Source organism: Tenrec ecaudatus, chromosome 14 (genome assembly GCF_050624435.1).
Source record: "Tenrec ecaudatus isolate mTenEca1 chromosome 14, mTenEca1.hap1, whole genome shotgun sequence".
In the NCBI taxonomy this organism is placed as follows: domain Eukaryota; kingdom Metazoa; phylum Chordata; class Mammalia; order Afrosoricida; family Tenrecidae; genus Tenrec; species Tenrec ecaudatus.
In genome coordinates this window covers 74438770-74458969 of record NC_134543.1, presented here as the reverse complement: position 1 = coordinate 74458969, position 20200 = coordinate 74438770, and the positions used below count along the sequence as shown (strand labels likewise).

Sequence of the window (20200 nt, the reverse complement as noted above, 5' to 3'; positions counted from 1 at the left end):
GATGCAAAGGGCTTAAGTGGAGAGCAAATGCTTTGAAAATGATGAGGGCAAAGAATGTGCAGATGTGATTTATACAATTGATGAATGTATGGATTGTGATAAGAGTTGTATGAGTCCCTAATAAAATGTTTTTTTAAAAAAAGAAAATTAAAGGAATGCATACTGGCAAAAAAGAAAAAAAATATGGACTTGATTCTAAACAGAACTAGTATCATCAAGGCAGGGAAATAACTAGAGGGGGCTATACTGAAAATGCCCAATAATTAAGAAATGCCACTGGCTGGCTTAAGATATTACTAATCAAAGAAGAGCATATCTATCTATAATTGTTTCGTGTTTATGCTCATGCTCTTAGTAAAGCAAATGACTAGAATGTATTATTAATCTTATGAAGATTAAAAACAATATTCAAATGTTTGGGCCAGCATTAATTTAACAAGAAAAGGAATAGCAACTAGGTTCCAAAATGAATGCAAACCATTTGTCTCCTAGTCTAGGTCAAGTGAAACAACCACACACGACAGCATACCTTCAGGAGAGCACACTGCAGGAAGTTCAGCAAGAATAGCCAATGCAGCTGAAACCAATTTACTTGCATCTTCTGACAGCATCTGTGGCTTTGCAGTTTGTACTCCTGGACTACCTGTCAATTTAGGATTTAGTCCGGGGAGCTGCCGAACCAGAATGCATACACACAATTCCAATGTTGCAAAGACCAAAGACTTCCCAGGCACAAGTCCTCCTGTGTCCTTGCCCTCTCCAAATTCTGGCAGAGTTTCCTTTTCAGCAGCTCCATCATCAACTAAAACAGAGAAATAACAGTGCCAAATAAATAGTTTGTGTTTGCTTTGCTTTTGGTAGATGGTAATTTAGTTCATTCCTGTAGTAGGCAACCTAGGTCCTTGATGTTCTCAGTCCTACCATTGTGAACTGCCTAGCTCTGTACATGAGGGAAATAATACTTATGCTTTTAATCCATTCTTACAATTGGGATTTCTATTATATGTAGCCAAATGTAACCTAAGATGCTAAAATTCACCAATATCACTTTGGATTTGTAAGAGTAATTTAACCAATTTTAAAAACATATTTGTTAAAAATTAGTCAGTTCTTTAAATGTAAATATCTGTAGTTCAAGCAAGTAGTTGATCAATATATTGGATCTCCCTTCCTCCAGGCTTTGTTGAAAGTACACTTTTCCCAAAGAATAAATTGCTTCGCTCTTGATGGTTACCCAAGTTAATAGTAAATGAGGACTTAGAAGTCATGTTCAGCAATGTTTCCTTTGATACAGTTGGTTATTATAATGATGATAAAGATATATGAACAGTGCTTAAAAAATAGTGGCAGGCAGTTAATCCAGCATTTAGAGTGATATTCACCTTCTGCACTTCTTCTTTTCTCCTTTACATGTTCTTGAGCTGCACAGATAATCTGCCTTACCACTTCAAGTGAAGCCAGCTGAACGGAAGGGGATTCTCTTGTCAAAATTACTCTATGCAGCACATTCAACAGCTCAGTACCCAGGTCCTATTACAGAAAACATTCAGAGAACATGGCATTGGAAATCACATAATGTCTCTCTGGTTAAACTTAGAAAATGGCAAAAACTCAGAAAAAGAGAATAATAAATGATTAATTAAAAAAGGTATAATTTGTTTCTAATGTAGATAATAATGAAAAAAAGGTTTATATTAAATAATAAGCACAGAATGGTTATCTCTCTAAAGAATAAAACATGATGGACATATACTCTTATAGTGACCGTTCTCTTTTTAAATTTATTATAAATCATTTTATTGGGTGCTCATACAACTCTTACCACAATCCATCCATCCATCGTGTCAAGCACATTTGTACATATGTTGTCGTCATCATTTTCAAAGTATTTTCTTTCTACTTGAGTCCTTGGTATCAGCTGGGAGGGGGTTAGAGGTAGGACATTGTGCTCGGTTCCGCCTTAATTCTCATACCTTCACCTTCCCCTCCTGGTATGGTTTCTCTCAATATAGGTCCCAAGGAGTTTATCTGTCCTGTATTCCCTGTTTCCGGCTCTTATCTGTACCCATGAACATGCTCTGGTCTAGCCAGATTTGTGAGGCAGAATTAGAGTCATGATAGTGGGGGATGGAAAGCATTAAAGAACCAGAGGAAAGTTGTATGTTTCATCGGTGTTACACTGCACCCTGACTGGCCCGTCCTTTCCCCACAACCTTTATGTAAGGGGGATGTATGACTGCCTACAGATTGGCTTTGGGCTTCCACACCACACTCCCCTCCTCATTCACATTATGATTTTCTGCTCTGGGTCTGTGATGCCCATTACCCGATCCTGTCGATACCTCATGGTCACACAGGCTGGTGTGTTTCTTCCATGTGGGCTTTGTTGCTTCTCAGCTAGATGGAAGCTTATTTATCTTCAAGCCTTTAAGATCCCAGATGCTATATCTTTTGATAGCCGGGCACCATCAGCTTTCTTCACATTTGCTTATGCCCCATTTTGTCTTCAACGATTGTGTAGGGAAGGTGAGCATCACAGAGTATCAGGTTACTAGAACAAAGTGGGCTTTCTTGTGTTGAGGAAGTACTTTAGCAGAGGCTAAATGTCTGTGTGCTACCTTGATACTTAACATATAAATATATGTACATAGATCTATTTTCCCATGGTCATATATAAATATATTTACATGAGTATGTGCCTGTATTTAGATCTCTGTAGATGCCCTTTGCCTCCTAGTTCTTTCCTCTACTTCCTTTTACTTTCCTCTTGTCCAGTTATCATGTTCGGCCTTCATTTGGGTTTCGGTAATTCCCACAGTTACATTGCCCTTGATTAAGCCCTACCAGACCTCCTACACCCTCCTCACTATCACTTTTCGGTAACTTGTTGTTCCCTTGTCCCTGGGTTTGTTAACACCCACTTCTTTTCCCTCCCCTCCCCTCTTCCATGTTACACCTCTTCTCTTACTATTGATGACTCTGATGACTTCTTCAAAAATCAATAGTGAGACAGCTGGGAAGATGGCAGACCAGGGAACCCGCATACTCAGAGCTCTTTCGAACAAAGTGGGTTTGGTGTCCAGGTAGCCGAGTGGTAGGAGTTTGGTGAGTGAAATGTCACCCTGGGACAGCACCCCACCCACCTCATGCATTTGTCTTGAGTAGGGGCCTCGCGATATAGGACCCGATTTGTGGGACATCTCCGGTCACTAGGCTGCCACCACTGTGGCTGTGACTAGCTATAGCCCCACTCCACCCCTAGACCAGTACCCTGAGCCCAGAGTCGCTTGCATGCCCTGCCTAGACATGTGCAGTGGTTGTGGGACCCCCTACAGCAGCTGCCCACTTGTGGGACCCCACTAGGAGAGAAGCTTCCCTTTACCACGGTTCCCTCTCCCTATGTGGCAGCGATCTGCCCTTGGGCCTGTGTCCCTCTTTCCATTCATTCAAGGCCCGGGTAACTGACCTGCGGGCCACCAGGTGCTGCCTGATGACCCCCACTGCTGCCTGGGACATCTCCACTGGCACTCCGTTTGCCCAGCTGCCCACCCACGTCAGCTTAGCGCCTGGTCCACTCCTGGCAGGGAACCTGCGCTGAGCACTTCCCACCAGCTTGAGCCATACCAGAGCCCATCCCGCTTCTACCCCCGACACTGCATTTCCACTGGAGCCACTTCAGGATGGCCTGCGCCATAGCGGAGACCTGTAGCCATGGATGGGGTGCTAAGTCTGCTGTTGAGGGCGCCACTTCCAGCGTGACATCGCCGGCCGCAACAGTGGGTGCCCCGGCCTACTGGGAGCACAAGCGACAGGGTTCTGCGCTCCTGCCATGACACATTTCTTCCTGGGAGGAGGACAATCGCCATTGCCTGCTGTTTCCCGCCAGAGCTGCCGCTGTCTCATCCGGCTCTGACCACGATGCTGCGGAGCTTGCACCGCTAACATGGCCGGTGGATTAGGCAATAAATATCCCCGCCTGCTAAGCATAGGACATGGCTTTGCAGTCCCCGCCGCCGGAGCTGTATGTATGTCCCAGCCGGTTGTCACCACCGTGGGGCCCTGCGGGGTCCCCAGTGCCAGCGTCTAAGCCTGCTCCAGCCATTCACAGCTGGCATAGGAGGCAGAGGCTGGGGCCTATGCCTCTCTGAACACCCCTTGCAGTCCCAGCATTTTCCGGCTGATGCAGGAAGCCCGCCCTTGGGGAGCTGCTCCTGCCTGTGTAGCCTCTATCCACAGGCTCAACTCTACAGGCCTGCAGGGACCTGGGTGGGCTTGCTGATCTGAAGAGCATTTCACCCCACCACATAGCCCGGCTCCTGAACCCAGATCAGCACCACGTCCTGTGACAGTGAGGCCTCGCCCACCTCTGCGTTCTATTGGGCATCACTGTAAGTTAGAGGGAAAAGAAGGGGGAAATTTATATATATACATCTTTTATCTTGCGCTGGTTTTCTCTTTTCTTTCTTTTACTTTCTGTGTTTCCTTTTCTCTCCTTTCTTCCTCCTTTTGCATTATTGCTAGTACTTCTCTTCTGCCCTTTTCTATAGGTTTTCCTTCTCTTTTTTCTTCTTCTTCCACTTCTACTATTATCACTTCTTTTCTCTCCTCTTTTATAGCTTCTCCTTTTTCCTCTCTCTCCTTCTCCCACCCAAAATTTTGTTAAAAATTATTTAATTTTTAACCTTTTAAATTCTTTTTATTACTAAACCAAAGAAGGATGCTAAGGGTACGCTGACAAACAAGGTCAAAACAGCCTGAGGGCACTCACTGAGGCTCCGGCCCCCACTCCAGTTGCTGAAACAACTCAGTACTGTGGGTTACCATGCCTTCGGGGAACTCTGCCTACACAGTAGTCTGATCCATCCTGATAGTAGGTCATAAGCAGTCGCCTGAAAGAATCCTTAACAGTAACACAGATAAGGTTACCCTGGCCTCCCAGAAGCATGGGGCCTATGAAAGCATCAAGGAAAATCAACAGGGGAACTGCAGGACTGAGAGAGGAAGTAGCAGAAGCCACACACAAGGTCACAGAATTTACGATTAGGCTTGAGGAGGTAGAGAATCGTATCAGCGATCTTGAGGATACTCAAACAGACCTAAGTTAGCAAGAAAGACAGTCAGATAACAAAATTAAAGAAACAGAAGATAGCTTGAGATCAATGACAGATGCTAAGAGGAGGAATAATATTCGAGTAATTGGAGCAGAACACAACACACAAGTTGACAGCCAAGATAGCAAAGAAATTTTTGGAAGAAAACTTTCCCATCCTAACAAGGGAAAACCAGGCACTCATTCAGGAAGCAGAAAGGATGCCAGATAGACTAAATCCCAAGAAGATCACGCCAAGACATATAATAGTAAAAACATCCAACCTAGAGGAAAAAGAAAATTTTACGAGTAGCAAGAGAAAGGAACACAGTCACATACAAAGGAGTGCAGGTAAGAATATGCTCAGACCTATCAGCAGATACCATGAAGAGGATGAGAGAATGGAGCAATATCTTGCAAAAGCTAAAAGAAAAAAATGCCTCACCCAGAATCCTGTACCCTGCCAACTTATCCATTAAGACAGATGGTGACATAAGGGTCTTCCAGGACAAGGTAAGACTCAAAAAATATGCTGTAAGACACCCGACCCTGCGGAAAATACTGGCTGACTCATTATGGCCAGAGGATCAACCTCCACCAAGAACAAACGGGAGACCACCATATAGACCATCTCCATATAGAAGCCAACATGCCAGCAACAATTACCAAGACAACAGGGTCTCAGATGGAAAAGAGGACAAGATAGAAACTCTCCACTCAAACACAGCACACTGATATGAAGTAAGATAGGTAAAGACCGCAAACATAAAACAGGATATGACAGCTATGAATCGACAGATAGTGATAACTCTAAATTCCAATGGACTCAATTCGTACATTAAAAGAAAGAGGCTTGAGGACTGGCTCAGAAAACATAATCCATCAATCTGTTGCCTGCAAGAGACACATCTTAAGCACACAAACAAGAATAAGCTAAGAATAAAGGGTTGGCAGAAAGTTTACCAATCAAATTGCAACTCCAAAAAGACAGGGGTGGCTATCTTAATCTCTGACAAAATGAACCTCAAGATCCAAACCATAAAGAGACAAAGAGGGACACTACATAATGCTCAAAGGTTCAGTAAACCAGGAAGCACTTAGCATATTTGAATATTTACACTCCTAATAATGGTGCAGCGAATTTCGTCAAACTATTAAACAGATGAAAAAAGAAATCATGGAATCAACAATCATTGTAGGTGTCTTTAACATTCCACTATCAGAGAAAGATCACTAGGAAAGAAGCTCATCAAAGAGGCCAGGACAGCTAAACAATGTAATTAGGCAACAGGGCCTGATAAACATTTATAGAGCTTTCCATCCTAAAGCAAAGGGTTTCACATTCTTTTAAAATCCACATGGATCTTTTTCAATAATAGACCACATGCTGGGACACAAGTCCAGCCTGAGCAAATTTAAACACAGATATTATCCAGACATCTTTCTCAAATCACCATGCCATAAAGCTGGAGATTAATAAGAGGATGTCCAGAAAAGCAAGGGCAACCAATTGGAGAATGAACAATGATCTCCTGGAACATGAATGGGTACAGGCCCAGATCAAGAGAGAATATTAGGAAGTTCCTAAAAACTAACGAGAACGAGAATACAATGTATCAAAACTTATGGGACACTGCGAAGGCAGTTATCAGAGGTAGCTTGATATCATTAAATGCAGATATGAAAAAAGAATAGAGTTGTATGACAGATACGTTAACACAAAACCTCCAACAACTAGAACAGAGTCAGCAAAACAACCCCTCCAACAGTAAGAGAAAAGAAATAATAAGAATCAGGGCAGAGTTAAACCAGTGGGAAGAGATGAGAACAATGCAAAAGATAACTGCAGCTAAAAGCTGGTTCTACGAAAGAATTAACAAAATTGACAGTCCTCTGGCAAAGCTTACCAAGGATAGAAAGGAGCAAACATCAATAGCCAGGATGAGGGATGAAGCAAGGGCTGTAACAACAGACCCCAATGAAATTAAAAGGATAATCACAAAGTACTATGAAGGTCTGTATTCTAATGAACTCAGAAACATAGAGAACATGGATAAATATTTGGAAAAACAGTCTCTCCCTAGATTATCTCATACAGAGATCAACAACCTCAACAAACCCATAGTGAAAGAAGAAATAGAGAGGGTCATCAAAAACCCACCAACAAAAAAAGGCCCGGGGCCAGATGCTTTCACAGCAGAATTCCTTAACAAAATATTGGCCAATAGAATACAAAAGTATATAAAACATCATCCACCATGACCAGGTAGGATTTATCCCAGAGATGCAGGGATGGTTTAACATCCAAAAATCCATCAATATTATATATCACATTGAGAAGAAAAAGGATAAAAACCATACGATAATATCCATAGATGTAGAAAAAGCATGACAACATCCAACACTCATTTCTAATCAAGACACTCATGAAGATAGGATTGGAAGGTAAGTTCCTCAAGGTGATACAAGCTATCTATGTAAGACCAACAGCCAACATCATAGTCAATGGAGAACAGACAAGAACAATCCCACTGAAAAAGGGTACAAGACAAGGATGCCCCCTGTCCACTTCTATTCAATATTGTTTTGGAGGTTCTGGCTAACAATATAAGACAGCGGAAGGACATCAAAGGGATCCAAATGGGAGAGGAGGAGGTGAAACTATCACTATTTGTAGACGACATGATCCTGTACATTGAAAACCCCAAAAGCTCTACAGCTGGAGTACTTACAGCGATAGAGGAATATGGAAGAGTAGTAGGAAACAAGATCAATAAACAGAAGTTGGTAGGTTTTCTATACACATCAGACGGGACCATGGAAGAGAGGATTAAGAAGGAAGTACCCTTCACAGTAGCTAAGAACAAACTGAAATACTGAGGAATATATTTAACAAAAAATACTAAAGACCTCTACAAGGAAAACTAAAAGATCCTACTACAGGAAACCAAAAGCGACCTCCACAAATGGAAGAACATGCCCTGCTCTTGGATTGGAAGGCTCAACATAGTAAAGATGACAGTCCTACTACCTAAAACATTTTACAAGTTCAATGCTACACCAATTCAAATACCATCAACCTTCTTCAAAGAATTGGAAAAACTGACCACCAATTTCATATGGAGAGAGAAAAAACCCAGAATTAGCAGAGAACTCCTCAAGAAGAAGGACACAGTTGGAGGACTCACCTTACCCAATATTACTGCCTATTACACAGCTACAGTGGTCAAAACAGCATGATACTTGCACAACAACACACAATCAGACCAGTGGAAAAGAATAGAAAGCCCAAGAATAAAACCATCAGCATATAGACAACTGATCTTTGACCAGGGTCCCCAAACCATCAAGTTGGAAGCAGATGCCCTTTTTAACAAGTGGTACAATGTGGAAACAATAGATATCCATATGTAGAAAGATGAAACAAGATGTTTACCTCACCCCATGCACAAGAATAAACTCAGGGTGGATCACAGACCTAGAAGTTAAATCTCCAACCATCAGGACCATCTGGGAGGGAATTGGGACTAACCTCAGAGCACTGACCCAGGGAACTCATAGGCTCACTGCAATAGGGAAGGATATACACACAGATGAACTGGAAATCGACAAATGGGATTTAATAAGAATAAAGCACCTGTGCACCTCAAAAGACTTCACCAAGAGGGTGACAAGACAACCGACAGACTAGGAGAAGATTTTTGGTAATGACACATCGGACAAAGGGCTCATTATTAAAATCTACCACATCATCATGACCTGCAAAAAGAGGAAAACAGTTTACCCCTTAAGGAAGTGGGCAAAAGAACTGAAAAGAACTTTCACTAGGGAGGAGACCCATATGGCCAATAAGCATATGAGAATGTGTTCCAAGTCATTAGCCATAAGAGAAATGCAAATAAAAACAACCATGAGATACCTAACACCCCTGAGGCTAGCCCAAATCAGCAAATCAGAGAGCAACAAGTGTTGGAGGGGCTGTGGTGAAGCAGGAACCCTCCTCCACTGCTGGTGGATCTGTAGATTTGTACAGACACTGTGGAAAACAATCTGGCGATACTTAAAGAAAATGGAAATTGATCTACCTTATGACCCAGCCACCCATCTACTGGGCATATACCCGGTGGAAGCAGCAAATAAAACATGACCAGTCAGATGAGCTCCAATGTTTATTGCGGCACAATTCACAATCGCAAAGACTTGGAAACAGCCTAAGTTTCCATCGATAGATAAGTGGATTAGTAAACTCTGGCACATACACACAAAGGAGTACTATGCAGCACTGAAAAGCACGGACAAGCACATGAAACACGTTATTTCATGGGAAGAGCTGGAAGGAATTATGTTAAGTGAGGTAAGCCAGACTCAAAAGGGCAGGTATAACATGAGTCACCTGAGGTAATACAATCAGCATGCCAGGAATAGAAGAATAGACATCTATCTCGCAATAAACAGGTGGAAGCATAGATAGTTGGAGGGAGGGCAGGCCACACCCAGCATAAAGAAGGGGAAGTGGGGCAGGTGGAGGGAGAAGCAGCATGGGGAGAAACTGAGTGGATGGCATAGGGGGAACAGGGCACTAACCCACGCGGGGGAGAGTATTGGTTGTGTCCCCACAGAATTCGAACATGCATATGGACCCCACCATGACACGCCAAACCAGGAGGGTTTAGGTTATGTATAAGCCTAAATACAGACATGTACATATGTAAATATATTTATGATCATGGGGGAAATAGACCTACGTGCATATTTATAGGTTTAGTAGTAGAGTAGCAGGTGGACATTGGGCCTCCTCGAGCACATTCCCTCAATACAAGAGTACCTTGCTCAGCTAAACGGTTATTTCATGATACCCACCTTCCCGACCTGACTGCTGAAGACAGACATGTGCATAAGCAAATGTGGTGAAGAAAGCTGATGATGCCTAGCATTGAGAGATAAAGTGTCTGGGGACTTAAAGGCTTGAAAGTAAACAAGCGGCCATCTAGCCCAGAAGCAACAAAGCCCACATTGAAGCAGCACACCAACATGTGTGATCATGAAGGGCCGAGGGGACCAGGCTTCAAGCAAAAAAGGCGGGGGAAAAAATCATATCATTGTGAATGAGAGGAGCGCATGATGGGGACCCAATGCCCATCTGTAGACCACTGGACATCTCTTGCACAGGGGTAGTGGGGAGGAGATGAGTCACTCAGGATTCAGTGTAGCAATAATGAAACTCACAACCTTCCTCTAGTTGGTAAACGCTTCCTCCCCTAACTATCATGATCCCAATTCTACCTTGAAAACCTGGTTAGACCCGAGGAATCACAGTGGTACAGATGGGATCTGGAAACACTGGGAAATCTAGGACAGATGAACTCCTCAGGACCAAGGGTGAGAGTAGCGATACCGGGAGGGAAGGGGGTGTAGAAAGGGGGAACCGATCTCGGGGATCTACATATAATCTCCTCTCTGGGGGATGGAAAACAGGAAAGTGGGTGGAGATGCCGGACAGTGTAAGATAATAATTTATAAATTATTAAGGGTTCATGAGGGAGGGGGTAGCAGGGAGGGAGGGAAAAATGGAAAATGAGCTGATTCCAGGAACCCAAGCGAAGGCGAATTTTGAGAATGATGGGACAACTAATGTATAAGTGTGCTTTACAAAATTGATGTATGTATGGATTATGATAAGAGTTGTATGATCCCCAATAAAATGATTTTTAAAAAATCAATAGTGAATTTGTCATTATAACATTTCCTTTTTTATATAACACTTCTAAAACACAGGAGAAATAAGCAGTTTTAAATTATTCAAGCTTAAGACAATTCAGTTAGGAACCTGTTTAATATGTTAGTATAAAAATACTTATATCACAGATAAACTATGTAAAGAGAAAATCACACCACCAATACCCAAAAATCTGATGAAAAATTATATAAAAAATTATATAATATGTAATGTATAGCTGCCCTTGAGAAAAGCTGCTAAAGGAAGTAAATTACTACTTTATCCAGTGATCCTTTTGCTGTGGATACAACTGGGTCAGGGGTTAGTGGGTGACTCCATTTCTAATCTGGCCTCTTAAAAATTCCTGTTCTCTTAAAAAGACCTGGAGGGAGAACTCAGTATAACAGGAATTCTTTGTAACACACAGGAACTGTTACACAGGACAGCCAAATGTCTCTTGCGGAAAAAGAACCTAAGACACCAGCTTACAGTGGAGATATAGAACTTCTTTGTCTTTACAGAAAGCTTGAATGAAGAGCTGATAGTGCTGTGCACAGGTTGCTGGGCTGCAGTTCAAACCCAAGAACTGCTGCTCAGGAGAAAGCTGAAGCTGTCTTCTGCCATAAAGATCTAGTCTTGAAACCTCTACGTTAGGTTGCCATGAGTCAGAATCGACTCAATGGCTGTGGGTCTGATTTTCACGCAACAACAAGAAGCCCTTGTGGTGTTGTAGGGCTTCTTTGGGTCGCCAATGTCAAGGTTGGTGATATGAAAACAACAAACTGCTTCATGGAAAGCCTGTAGAGAGTTCTATGATCACTATGAGTGGGAATCAAGTCAGGATCAACTCAACAGCAATGGATTTTATAAGAACAATAAAGAGTGGTCAGTTGGTGGCAGCAAAAATAAGAGCAGTACAAGCAGAAGCAGAAAAGTGAGAGTCAAATTCAGGACCAGTCCTGGGTGACCAGAGTTGCTGATGCCTTTTTATTCCTGCGCTTGCTCTGTTAACTGAAATAACCTGAGTACACTTCAATTCCTTGAAATGTGCAAGAGCCTAACAAACACACAAGCAATCACCTGATCACTGCCAATCTTAGATCTGGGCCAAGGAACATCTAGAAGGGCCTGTAAGGCATGCAAACACGCAGTAATGCTTTCCATGGTCGCATCTGAACGCAAGGAACACAGAAATTCCACACTGATCCCTGTGGAAAGCAGAAAAGGAAACTTCTTTGAGATTGTTGACGAAGTTAAGTAATCTTCTAGTCATTGAGGGGATTTGCAATGGTGAGCTGAAACAAAATGTGTATAAATTATTGACTATAAAACTTTTAATAATTTCTGTAAACCTTCACCTAATTCACACACAAACATTTTTTAAAATTCTATTTTGATAATAAGATATACAAATAATTTCAGCAAAATGGTATCCCAGATAAACTATGAATTAAGACTCTAAGCAACTCACTAAAAAGTTAAATAATATGGCAAATTCCTTAAGCTTGTTTTTGCTTACATGTACACAGGAATAATTTCAATTCGGCATGTCCATTATTGTTTAGTTGCTATGAAATAGTTCAATGATGCATAAATTACAGTGAAATTTTAGTTTCAGTAACTCTTTGTGTACTAAATCGTATCGAGTGAGGACTAGGCACTGTTCTTTGCATGAGATGCTGGACTGGTAATCATAAGATCAGTGGCTCAAACCCACTGGACAAAGATAAAGCTATCTACTCTGATAAAGACTCACAGTCTTCGAAACTCTACACAGAGGTTGGCTGACTTAGAATTGACTTGCTACCAGTAGGTTTGGTTGACATGTATCATTTTATGTAAATCTCTCAGAACGGAACGAAGCAGACACTATTATTTTGACTCATTTTTAGAATAGAGAAATGTGCACAGAGAACTTCAGTGATTTAATTTGCTCAGGGCCAGCCAGAATAAGGCATTTTGAGAATTGGAACTCTGGTAGTAAAAAGGCTCAGGTTATACTCATCAAAACTCTGAACTCTTTCATTCTACAACAGTTGCTTTTTAAAAAGCTCTCATTCCAAGGCATGTGGAATCAAATCTAATAAACATGAGTACACATGAAGTTTGGTCACGCAAGGCCTGGAGAGGAATGATAACAGAAGCTCTGGAAACCACACATTGCTCATAATACAATAATTTATCTCTATAACCCTCACATTTCATTTGATCAATAATATTTTTACCAGTAACAATCTTATGGTATGTTTCTTCAGAATTAAATTAAATATGAAAAACATTTATTCTAAAGGCTCATCTTAAAAGTTCCAGAAAACCAAAGCAAAACAACAACAAAAATAAACAAAGAAAGGTTAAACCTCAAAAAAATCCATCAATTTATCTTAAATATTTGTTTCTACTTGTGTGTTACTTAGTATACTTTCTCAAACTGAAGTTATTGAGAATAGTGGGGGGTTTAATATATAAACACACACACATATATATGTACAGGCACACACAGTTGGCTGTATCAATGATTTATCAAAAGACAAAGAGGGTGATAGCCAAGAGAGCTGATAACGAGTGAAGATAACCATAGGCACACTGGTACTCACCTAAAATAAGATGGAATCTATCAGTGCAGACATCCTCCGGGGACTTGACTGGCGCTCCAGAAGATGAGCCCTGACACATGGAAGTTGGTGTTACAGGTCTTGAGAGATTAGCTGTGCCTTCATCTAGGTCGGCAACAACAAAGCCTGTGCTTGTAAGCCACAATGCTGTAGCGTGGAGGATAAGGGCCCAGGAGTTGTGATAATGCACTTTTGTATTTTCACCAGTCTCCGCTGTATAGAAAGCACCACCTGCAAAGGGGGGAGCAGAGTGTGAGGAAGAATCCAACAGATTATTAGCTTTCAATACATTTACCTTTGTTAAACAATTCAACAATTTCCGCGGCCTCTGAAAGTTCCTGTGTATTCCTTTCCAGCTAAGTTAGTCAGTCCCCTCTCCCCGTCACAAGGCAATCAGTCCCTGACTTTATGAAAAATATTTGCTTTCACACATATAAATGGAACTTTATACAAATGGAAATATACAGTATTCACTCAATTGTGCCCATCGTTTTTGGGTTAATGCTTTTGGAGATTGACCTATGCTTCTATGGTATCAGTATTGTTATTTCTCCTAGTAAAAAATGTTGCATAGGAGGATTGACGTTATCTTTCATTTTATAAGAAACTTGAGACGAATTCTTCAATTTTTATTTTTAATAGAAATATTTTAAACAAAATGTGTGTGTAAAACACTAACACCTACCTAACATTTTGCCTTTATTTTCTTAAGTCTCTTACACTACCGCTTTTCAAAAAACCCAAATTTTGCTACTTCTTTAATCCTTGCCCTCCTTCAGTAATCACTTTCCATAAGTTGGTGTGAATATTTCCAAGTAAGTTTTACAGTAAATGCATTTATTCATAAATTTTATACATTTAAAAGTTTACTTAAAAAGCATTATACTAAAAAAAAAAAAAAAGCATTATACTGATGCCTTTGAACCTACTTTTCACCTAACAGTCTGTTTCTGTGATTTATTTACATTGAAGTATCTGTCATTTTTACTGTGAGAATGTGTTTATGAATCAATTTTTCCCTGATTTCCATTTTTATGCCACCGAAACGTACTACAATCAACATTCTACATATCTTTTTGTGTATTACTCCTATCAAAATCCTAGTAAAACTTGACAGGTGGATTCTAAAATTCCTAAAGATTAAAGAAACAATCATAGCAAAAATATTTTGGAATAACATGTAATAAAATGTTGAGTGTCTACTAAGTATGCAGCCTATAAAACGTACTGCTGTAACAGGCTATAAGATTAGATCTTTATCCTTAGTTTACACACAAGTTCCAGTTGGATTAATGATCAAAATTTAAAAGTAGAACTGTTATACTTATTATAACTTTATAATCTTAAAGTTAAAAAAGATAAGTTAATAATTGAGAGAAGATATCTGAATGAAACAACACAAAGAAAGAATATTAAAAATATATAAAGAAAAAAATATATGAAGAATTAACAAATCAGTAAGAAAAAGGCAAACACCAAGTACAAAATGGGCAAGGACACGAGAAGGAAATTTTCAGAGGAAATTTAAACTGCACGTAAATCTATAAAATATCTTCAAACGAATATAAACGAATAACATATATATCATACCAATTAGTTTGACAAAAACTTATTAAGTATGGTAACAGATAATGTTGGGAAGATGTAGATATATGTAGCTGGTGGGCATGAAAATTGGTATGACCACTTTGGAGAGCGATGATTAAGGTTAAGATGATTCTTTAAAGAGAATCAACTCATAGGTGTTTACCACGAAGCAATTCTTGAATTCTTACCCTTGAGTGAAAATTTTCTGGCAAAAGTGTTCCAGATAAACATCACTTGCCAAAAGAGGATTTTTAAAATATTAAGTTAACTGTTACTGATTGACCGGGTAGGACTGATCTAAACATTTTACCTCCTTACCTTCAACAGGAAGTTGGGAGGCAAATTCTGAAGGCAATGTTAAGAGAGCAAAATCCTGAAGTGCAGCGAGCCAGAGTCTACTTAGTGTGCCCAGATCGGTGTGGACTAAGTCGAGCAGCCCATCTGGGGAAAATGACTCATTTTTTTCACTCTCTTCCGAACAGATGGTAGTCTTCAAAGGCTGTATGTATGTTTTCTGTCTTTCTACAGCAATTATGTAGACCTGTTAAAGGTTAGTGTGTAAATAGGAAAATCTTGCATCCAAAGAAAAGGTACAATAACATTTAATCTTGCTGAAGAAGCAGACTTCTTGTTGAACACAAAACTCACTCATTCCTGCCACTGAGTCAATTCCACTTTGCAGCGACCCTATGGGACACAGTAAAACTGCCCCTGTGGATTTCTGAGGCCGTAAATCTTCATGGGAGATGAAAGCCTCATCTTTCTCCCTTGGAGCCACTGGTGAATTTGAACTATTGCTTTTGTGGTTGGCACACCAACATGTAAACACTCTACGACCAGAGCATAATTGGAGTGAAATGCATTTTGCTCACAAAAAAGGCAAACCTATACAACTACACACACAAAACTATGGTAGAAAAATCCAATAGTATTCTTTTCAATGAGATACATTAAGGATAACAAATATTTGGCAATTAAGCTGCCATGCTGTAGTTTCACAACTAAGGAAGATATAATTACTTATGGCACTCTTTCTCACCAAGCCTATGCATAGCTTTATAATTAATCTCAACACACAATTTCAGGCAGCCATCTCTAAACTGAATAAAATAAAGTACTAACAATATTTTCATTCAGACATAATACTAAACCACTATAAAGAATCTACATAAATAAACAACATGGACTATAGAATGTTTAAGTAGTCAATGTGGTATATTTTTGAAATTAATGGATTTCATACAATGAAAATTATTCTGGGGAAATGTTCCAGATAAATATAACCTGCCAAAAGACAAATTTGAAAACATAAGTAACAAGCATTATCCCTTTATCCATAATTCTAGAATTCAAGAGGTGCTGAACCATGTAAGTTTATGGCAAATTAATCTGCTGACAAAACTGAAAGAACTTTTGTGAGAATATTAATAGTTTCTCTTAGGTAAGGCATATAGATGTGTTCATATGTATATATAATACACACGTGTGTGCATACACATTACAGCATTACATTGAGAGGGAACAGCTAGAGGTTTAGACTAGGGTCAGAAGAATTGGTGGAAAAAAATAATAAAGAAGAGATGGTAGAACAAGGGATAGCGTTGCTGATGTCAGATGGATGTTGGCTCAAAGAAGAGAACATCAGAAAGACAGTTTATTTGTGTTTCACTGACTGCAAAGGTATTCAATTATGTGGACCATAATAAACTAAGAATAATCCTGAGAAAAATGGGATTTACAGAACACTTCATTTGTACTCTTTCGGGACTTGTGCATGGACCAAGAAGCAGTTGTGTGAATGGAACAAGGGACTACTACAGGATTTAAAATCAGAAAAGGTGTGCATCAGGGTTGCATCTTGTCACCATACTTGTTCAATTTGTATGACGAACAAATCACCAGAAAAATGGGATTATATGAAGAGTATGGCATCAGGATTGGAGGAAGCTTATTAGCAACCTGATACATGCAGATGACAGCCTTGCTTGCTGGAAGGAGGGCGCGAGGCACTAGCGGCTGAGATTAAGGCATGCAGCTTTCAGTGTGGATCATCAGTCAATCTAAGTTGGACTAGAATCCTCACCACCACCAGGCAGCACCATGATCAATGGAGAAAAGGTTGAAGTGGTCAAGGATTTGTGTTGCTCGTATCCACAAGCAATGCTCATGGAAGCAGCAGTCAAGGGATTGAAAGACATACTGCATTAGGTAAATGTACTATACAAGATCTCCTTAGAGCAGTGGTTCTCAACCTTCCTAATGCCGCGAACCTTTAATACAGTTCCTCATGTTGTGGTGAGTCCCCAACCATAAAATTATTTTTGTTGCTACTTCATAACTGTCATTTTGCTACTGTTATGAATCAGGTGACCCCTGGGAAAGGGTTGTTCGACCCCCAAAAAGGTCGCGACCCACAGGTTGAGAACCGCTGCTTTAGAGTATTGTAGCGCACGGATGTAACTCCGAGGAATAAGGTGTGCCTGACCCAAGCTATGGTATTTTCAACGGCCTCCTATGCCCGTGAAAGTTGGATATTTAATAAGGAAGAATTTGAATTGTGGTGCTGGAGAAGGATATTGAAAGTATTTAGCAGGGACTCCTAAAAGGACAAATTGATCTGTGTTGGAAGAAATAAGGCCAGAGTGCTTTTTAGAGGCAAGGATGGCTAGACTTCATCTTTTGTACTTTGGATATATGATTATTTGATATATGATTATTGGATCATATTTCTCTGCCATATGGTTATAAGAGACTAGTTCCTGGAGAATGACATCATGATTGGTAAAGTGGAAGGCGGGGAGAAAGAGGAAGTTCCTCAGTGAGATGGACTGACACAGTGGCTGCATGAACGGGCTGAGGTATGGAAACAATAGTGAGGATGGCACAGGACCATGCAGTGTTTTGTTTTGCTGTGCACGGGTTAATTATGGATCAGAGCCAACTTGATGGCACCCAACAACAACATACGCATATGTGTGAGTATAAAGGCTATTTATACTTTCTATCACACATAGTGCAAATATTCAAATATTTTGCTGCAGATGGCTTAATTTTGCTTGCAGATTTAATAGTATTAAGCCTGACTTGCTGGAGGAATTATACAACGTTTGTATTACTTTCCTAAAATCTATACATTTTTGAATTCCAAATATATCTGGCTGCAAGAATTTTAGACAAGGGATTATGAAACTCAATTACCCACAACAGGTTTGCCAATCATTATTTATCTTTTTTTTTTTGGGTATCCAAAATGGGTTTATTAGAATGGCTTCCCATTCATCTTGACTCAGGGTCTTTTAGTGCTGCTTCCGTCTGAAGGAGTATCCTTCTGTGAGCCTTGCTTTTCCTCCTGTAGGCTGACAGAGGACAGTAGAGCAGCCAACACACAAAACTACTGCTTGTGCATGGCTGAAGACCGTGGAGATTTTATAGCAGCCTGGGCATTTGACACCCATGAAGTAGGAACTGGGGCTCTGCACCAGGTGGTTCTTCTTGTGTTTTCTCTTCTCCTCTTCGGGAGAGGGGTGAAGGAGATCCTTTGTGAGAGGCAAGATCGCCAAGCAGTCGTCAGTGCTGGAAAAGCTCATTATTTATCTTTACTGAGCAAAGTAGAGTAGGAGGTAATGTGCTTAACAAAGAGCACCAAATTTAAACCAAATCCAGTGCCATTGAGTTGAGGGATTCTAACTCACAGTAATGCTATAGAACAGAGTGGGACTGTTCCCTCGGGTTTCTGAGACTATAAATCTTTATGGGAGTACACAGTCTCATTCTTTGCTCTCAGAGTAGTGGTTTTGAACTGCCCATTTTGTGGTAGTAGTCAAATGATTAATCCATTGTGCTACTAGGGATACAAAAAAACAGCATAACTGATTTACATTACAGTGAACACTATAATGTGGGATACAGAAAGATTTCCCCCAAGTTGTCTCCCCTAAATATATGCCAAACCTAGCTGCTTGCTACACATGGCAAATGACTATTGGGAGGTCAACAAAAGTAGGCCAGAGGTTATTCTCCCTAAGGGTTATCAGCCATCTAGAGCAATCAGACTGTACAGTCTGTCCCACCTAAGTAGGGCCTACTCCCTTCTAATAAGGATAGTCAATCGCAGCCCTGAAGGAGAACCCCAGGGAGGTCTAGCCCACTCAAGGGTGACCAAGGTTAGGCTGCCATATTGAGTCTAGGATCCTCCCTTCTTGTCATGTCTACTCTTAGTCCCTCCCCTTCCTATTGTGTATACCCCTAGCTCAGACCCTTCCTGTTACGCTTAAGCCTATTGTACAACCCCTTCCTGTGACGTATGTCTTTACCTGTGATTAGGAGGCATGCATGCCCCAAAGATAATATAAGCCTGGGTTAGCAATAAATCGCTCTCGCCCTCCCTCTCTCCTGCCCTCTGCCTGTGCTGTGCACGGACCTGGCTGTTGAGATCATGGCCCTCTAGGAGGTGAGCATGCTACTATGAAATGTGTCTGACTCCTTTATTTCAATCTCTCTTCTCTCTCTTATTCCCTATGACTTTACTATACTCATTATATTTCTCAACGGTACAATTGAGCCTACCAAACCTGTCATTAGTTGTGGGAAGCTGGCTTTGTTCACATATATGAACAAAGAGTTAACTGGAAAATAGATTACTCAAATTTCAGAATTCTTGTTTGTATGCTTTAAAGATCATTAGATCCAACTTAATTAACCTAGGCTACACTACTTTCCACACTTGATCTTAGCCAAAAGGCCAAGAAGCGATGCTATATTACTTTCCAACCAAGAGTTGTCAGCATTAAATAATGATCAATACATTCCACAACTTTCAGGTTTTAAATAGCTCTACCAATTACTATTAGTAGGTACATGTATGTAAAATGTTAAATTACGGAAAGTCTATGAAAAATCAAAGAAACCTTAATACAAAAAACAACAGAAAACAAAAGGTTAAAGTTACTGTTTCTTGCCATATCCTCTATCTAGGTCTACACATTTCTGAAGATGGTGTTCAGTATCTTTCAGCTCATCCATGACAAATTATGTGCTCTTCCACTGATACAAGATTACAATGGCAGTATGGGCATCCTTATGGGAATCAAATAGTGTTCTATTCAAATGTTCCTTGAGTCTGGTACACTAAAAGACATTTGGAGCAGCATCAGGACTGGAAGGTGAATAGGGTAGGTTTACAGTGAAATTTTCTTA

General features: G+C 40.4%; 1 protein-coding gene across 3 annotated transcripts in view; it reads right to left on the bottom strand.

Annotated features, from left to right (window-relative positions):
- HEATR5A (HEAT repeat containing 5A) overlaps window positions 1–20200 on the bottom strand; it is a 164296-nt gene that overhangs the window by 17675 nt on the left and 126421 nt on the right. For all 3 annotated transcript variants that reach the window (XM_075531220.1, XM_075531222.1, XM_075531221.1), the window contains 5 exons: window positions 15323–15545; window positions 13400–13648; window positions 11886–12013; window positions 1383–1530; window positions 530–802 (listed from right to left, as the gene is read on the bottom strand). In XM_075531220.1, the coding sequence (XP_075387335.1) occupies window positions 530–802; window positions 1383–1530; window positions 11886–12013; window positions 13400–13648; window positions 15323–15545 (1021 nt within the window). The remainder of the gene's footprint in view (window positions 1–529; window positions 803–1382; window positions 1531–11885; window positions 12014–13399; window positions 13649–15322; window positions 15546–20200) is intronic.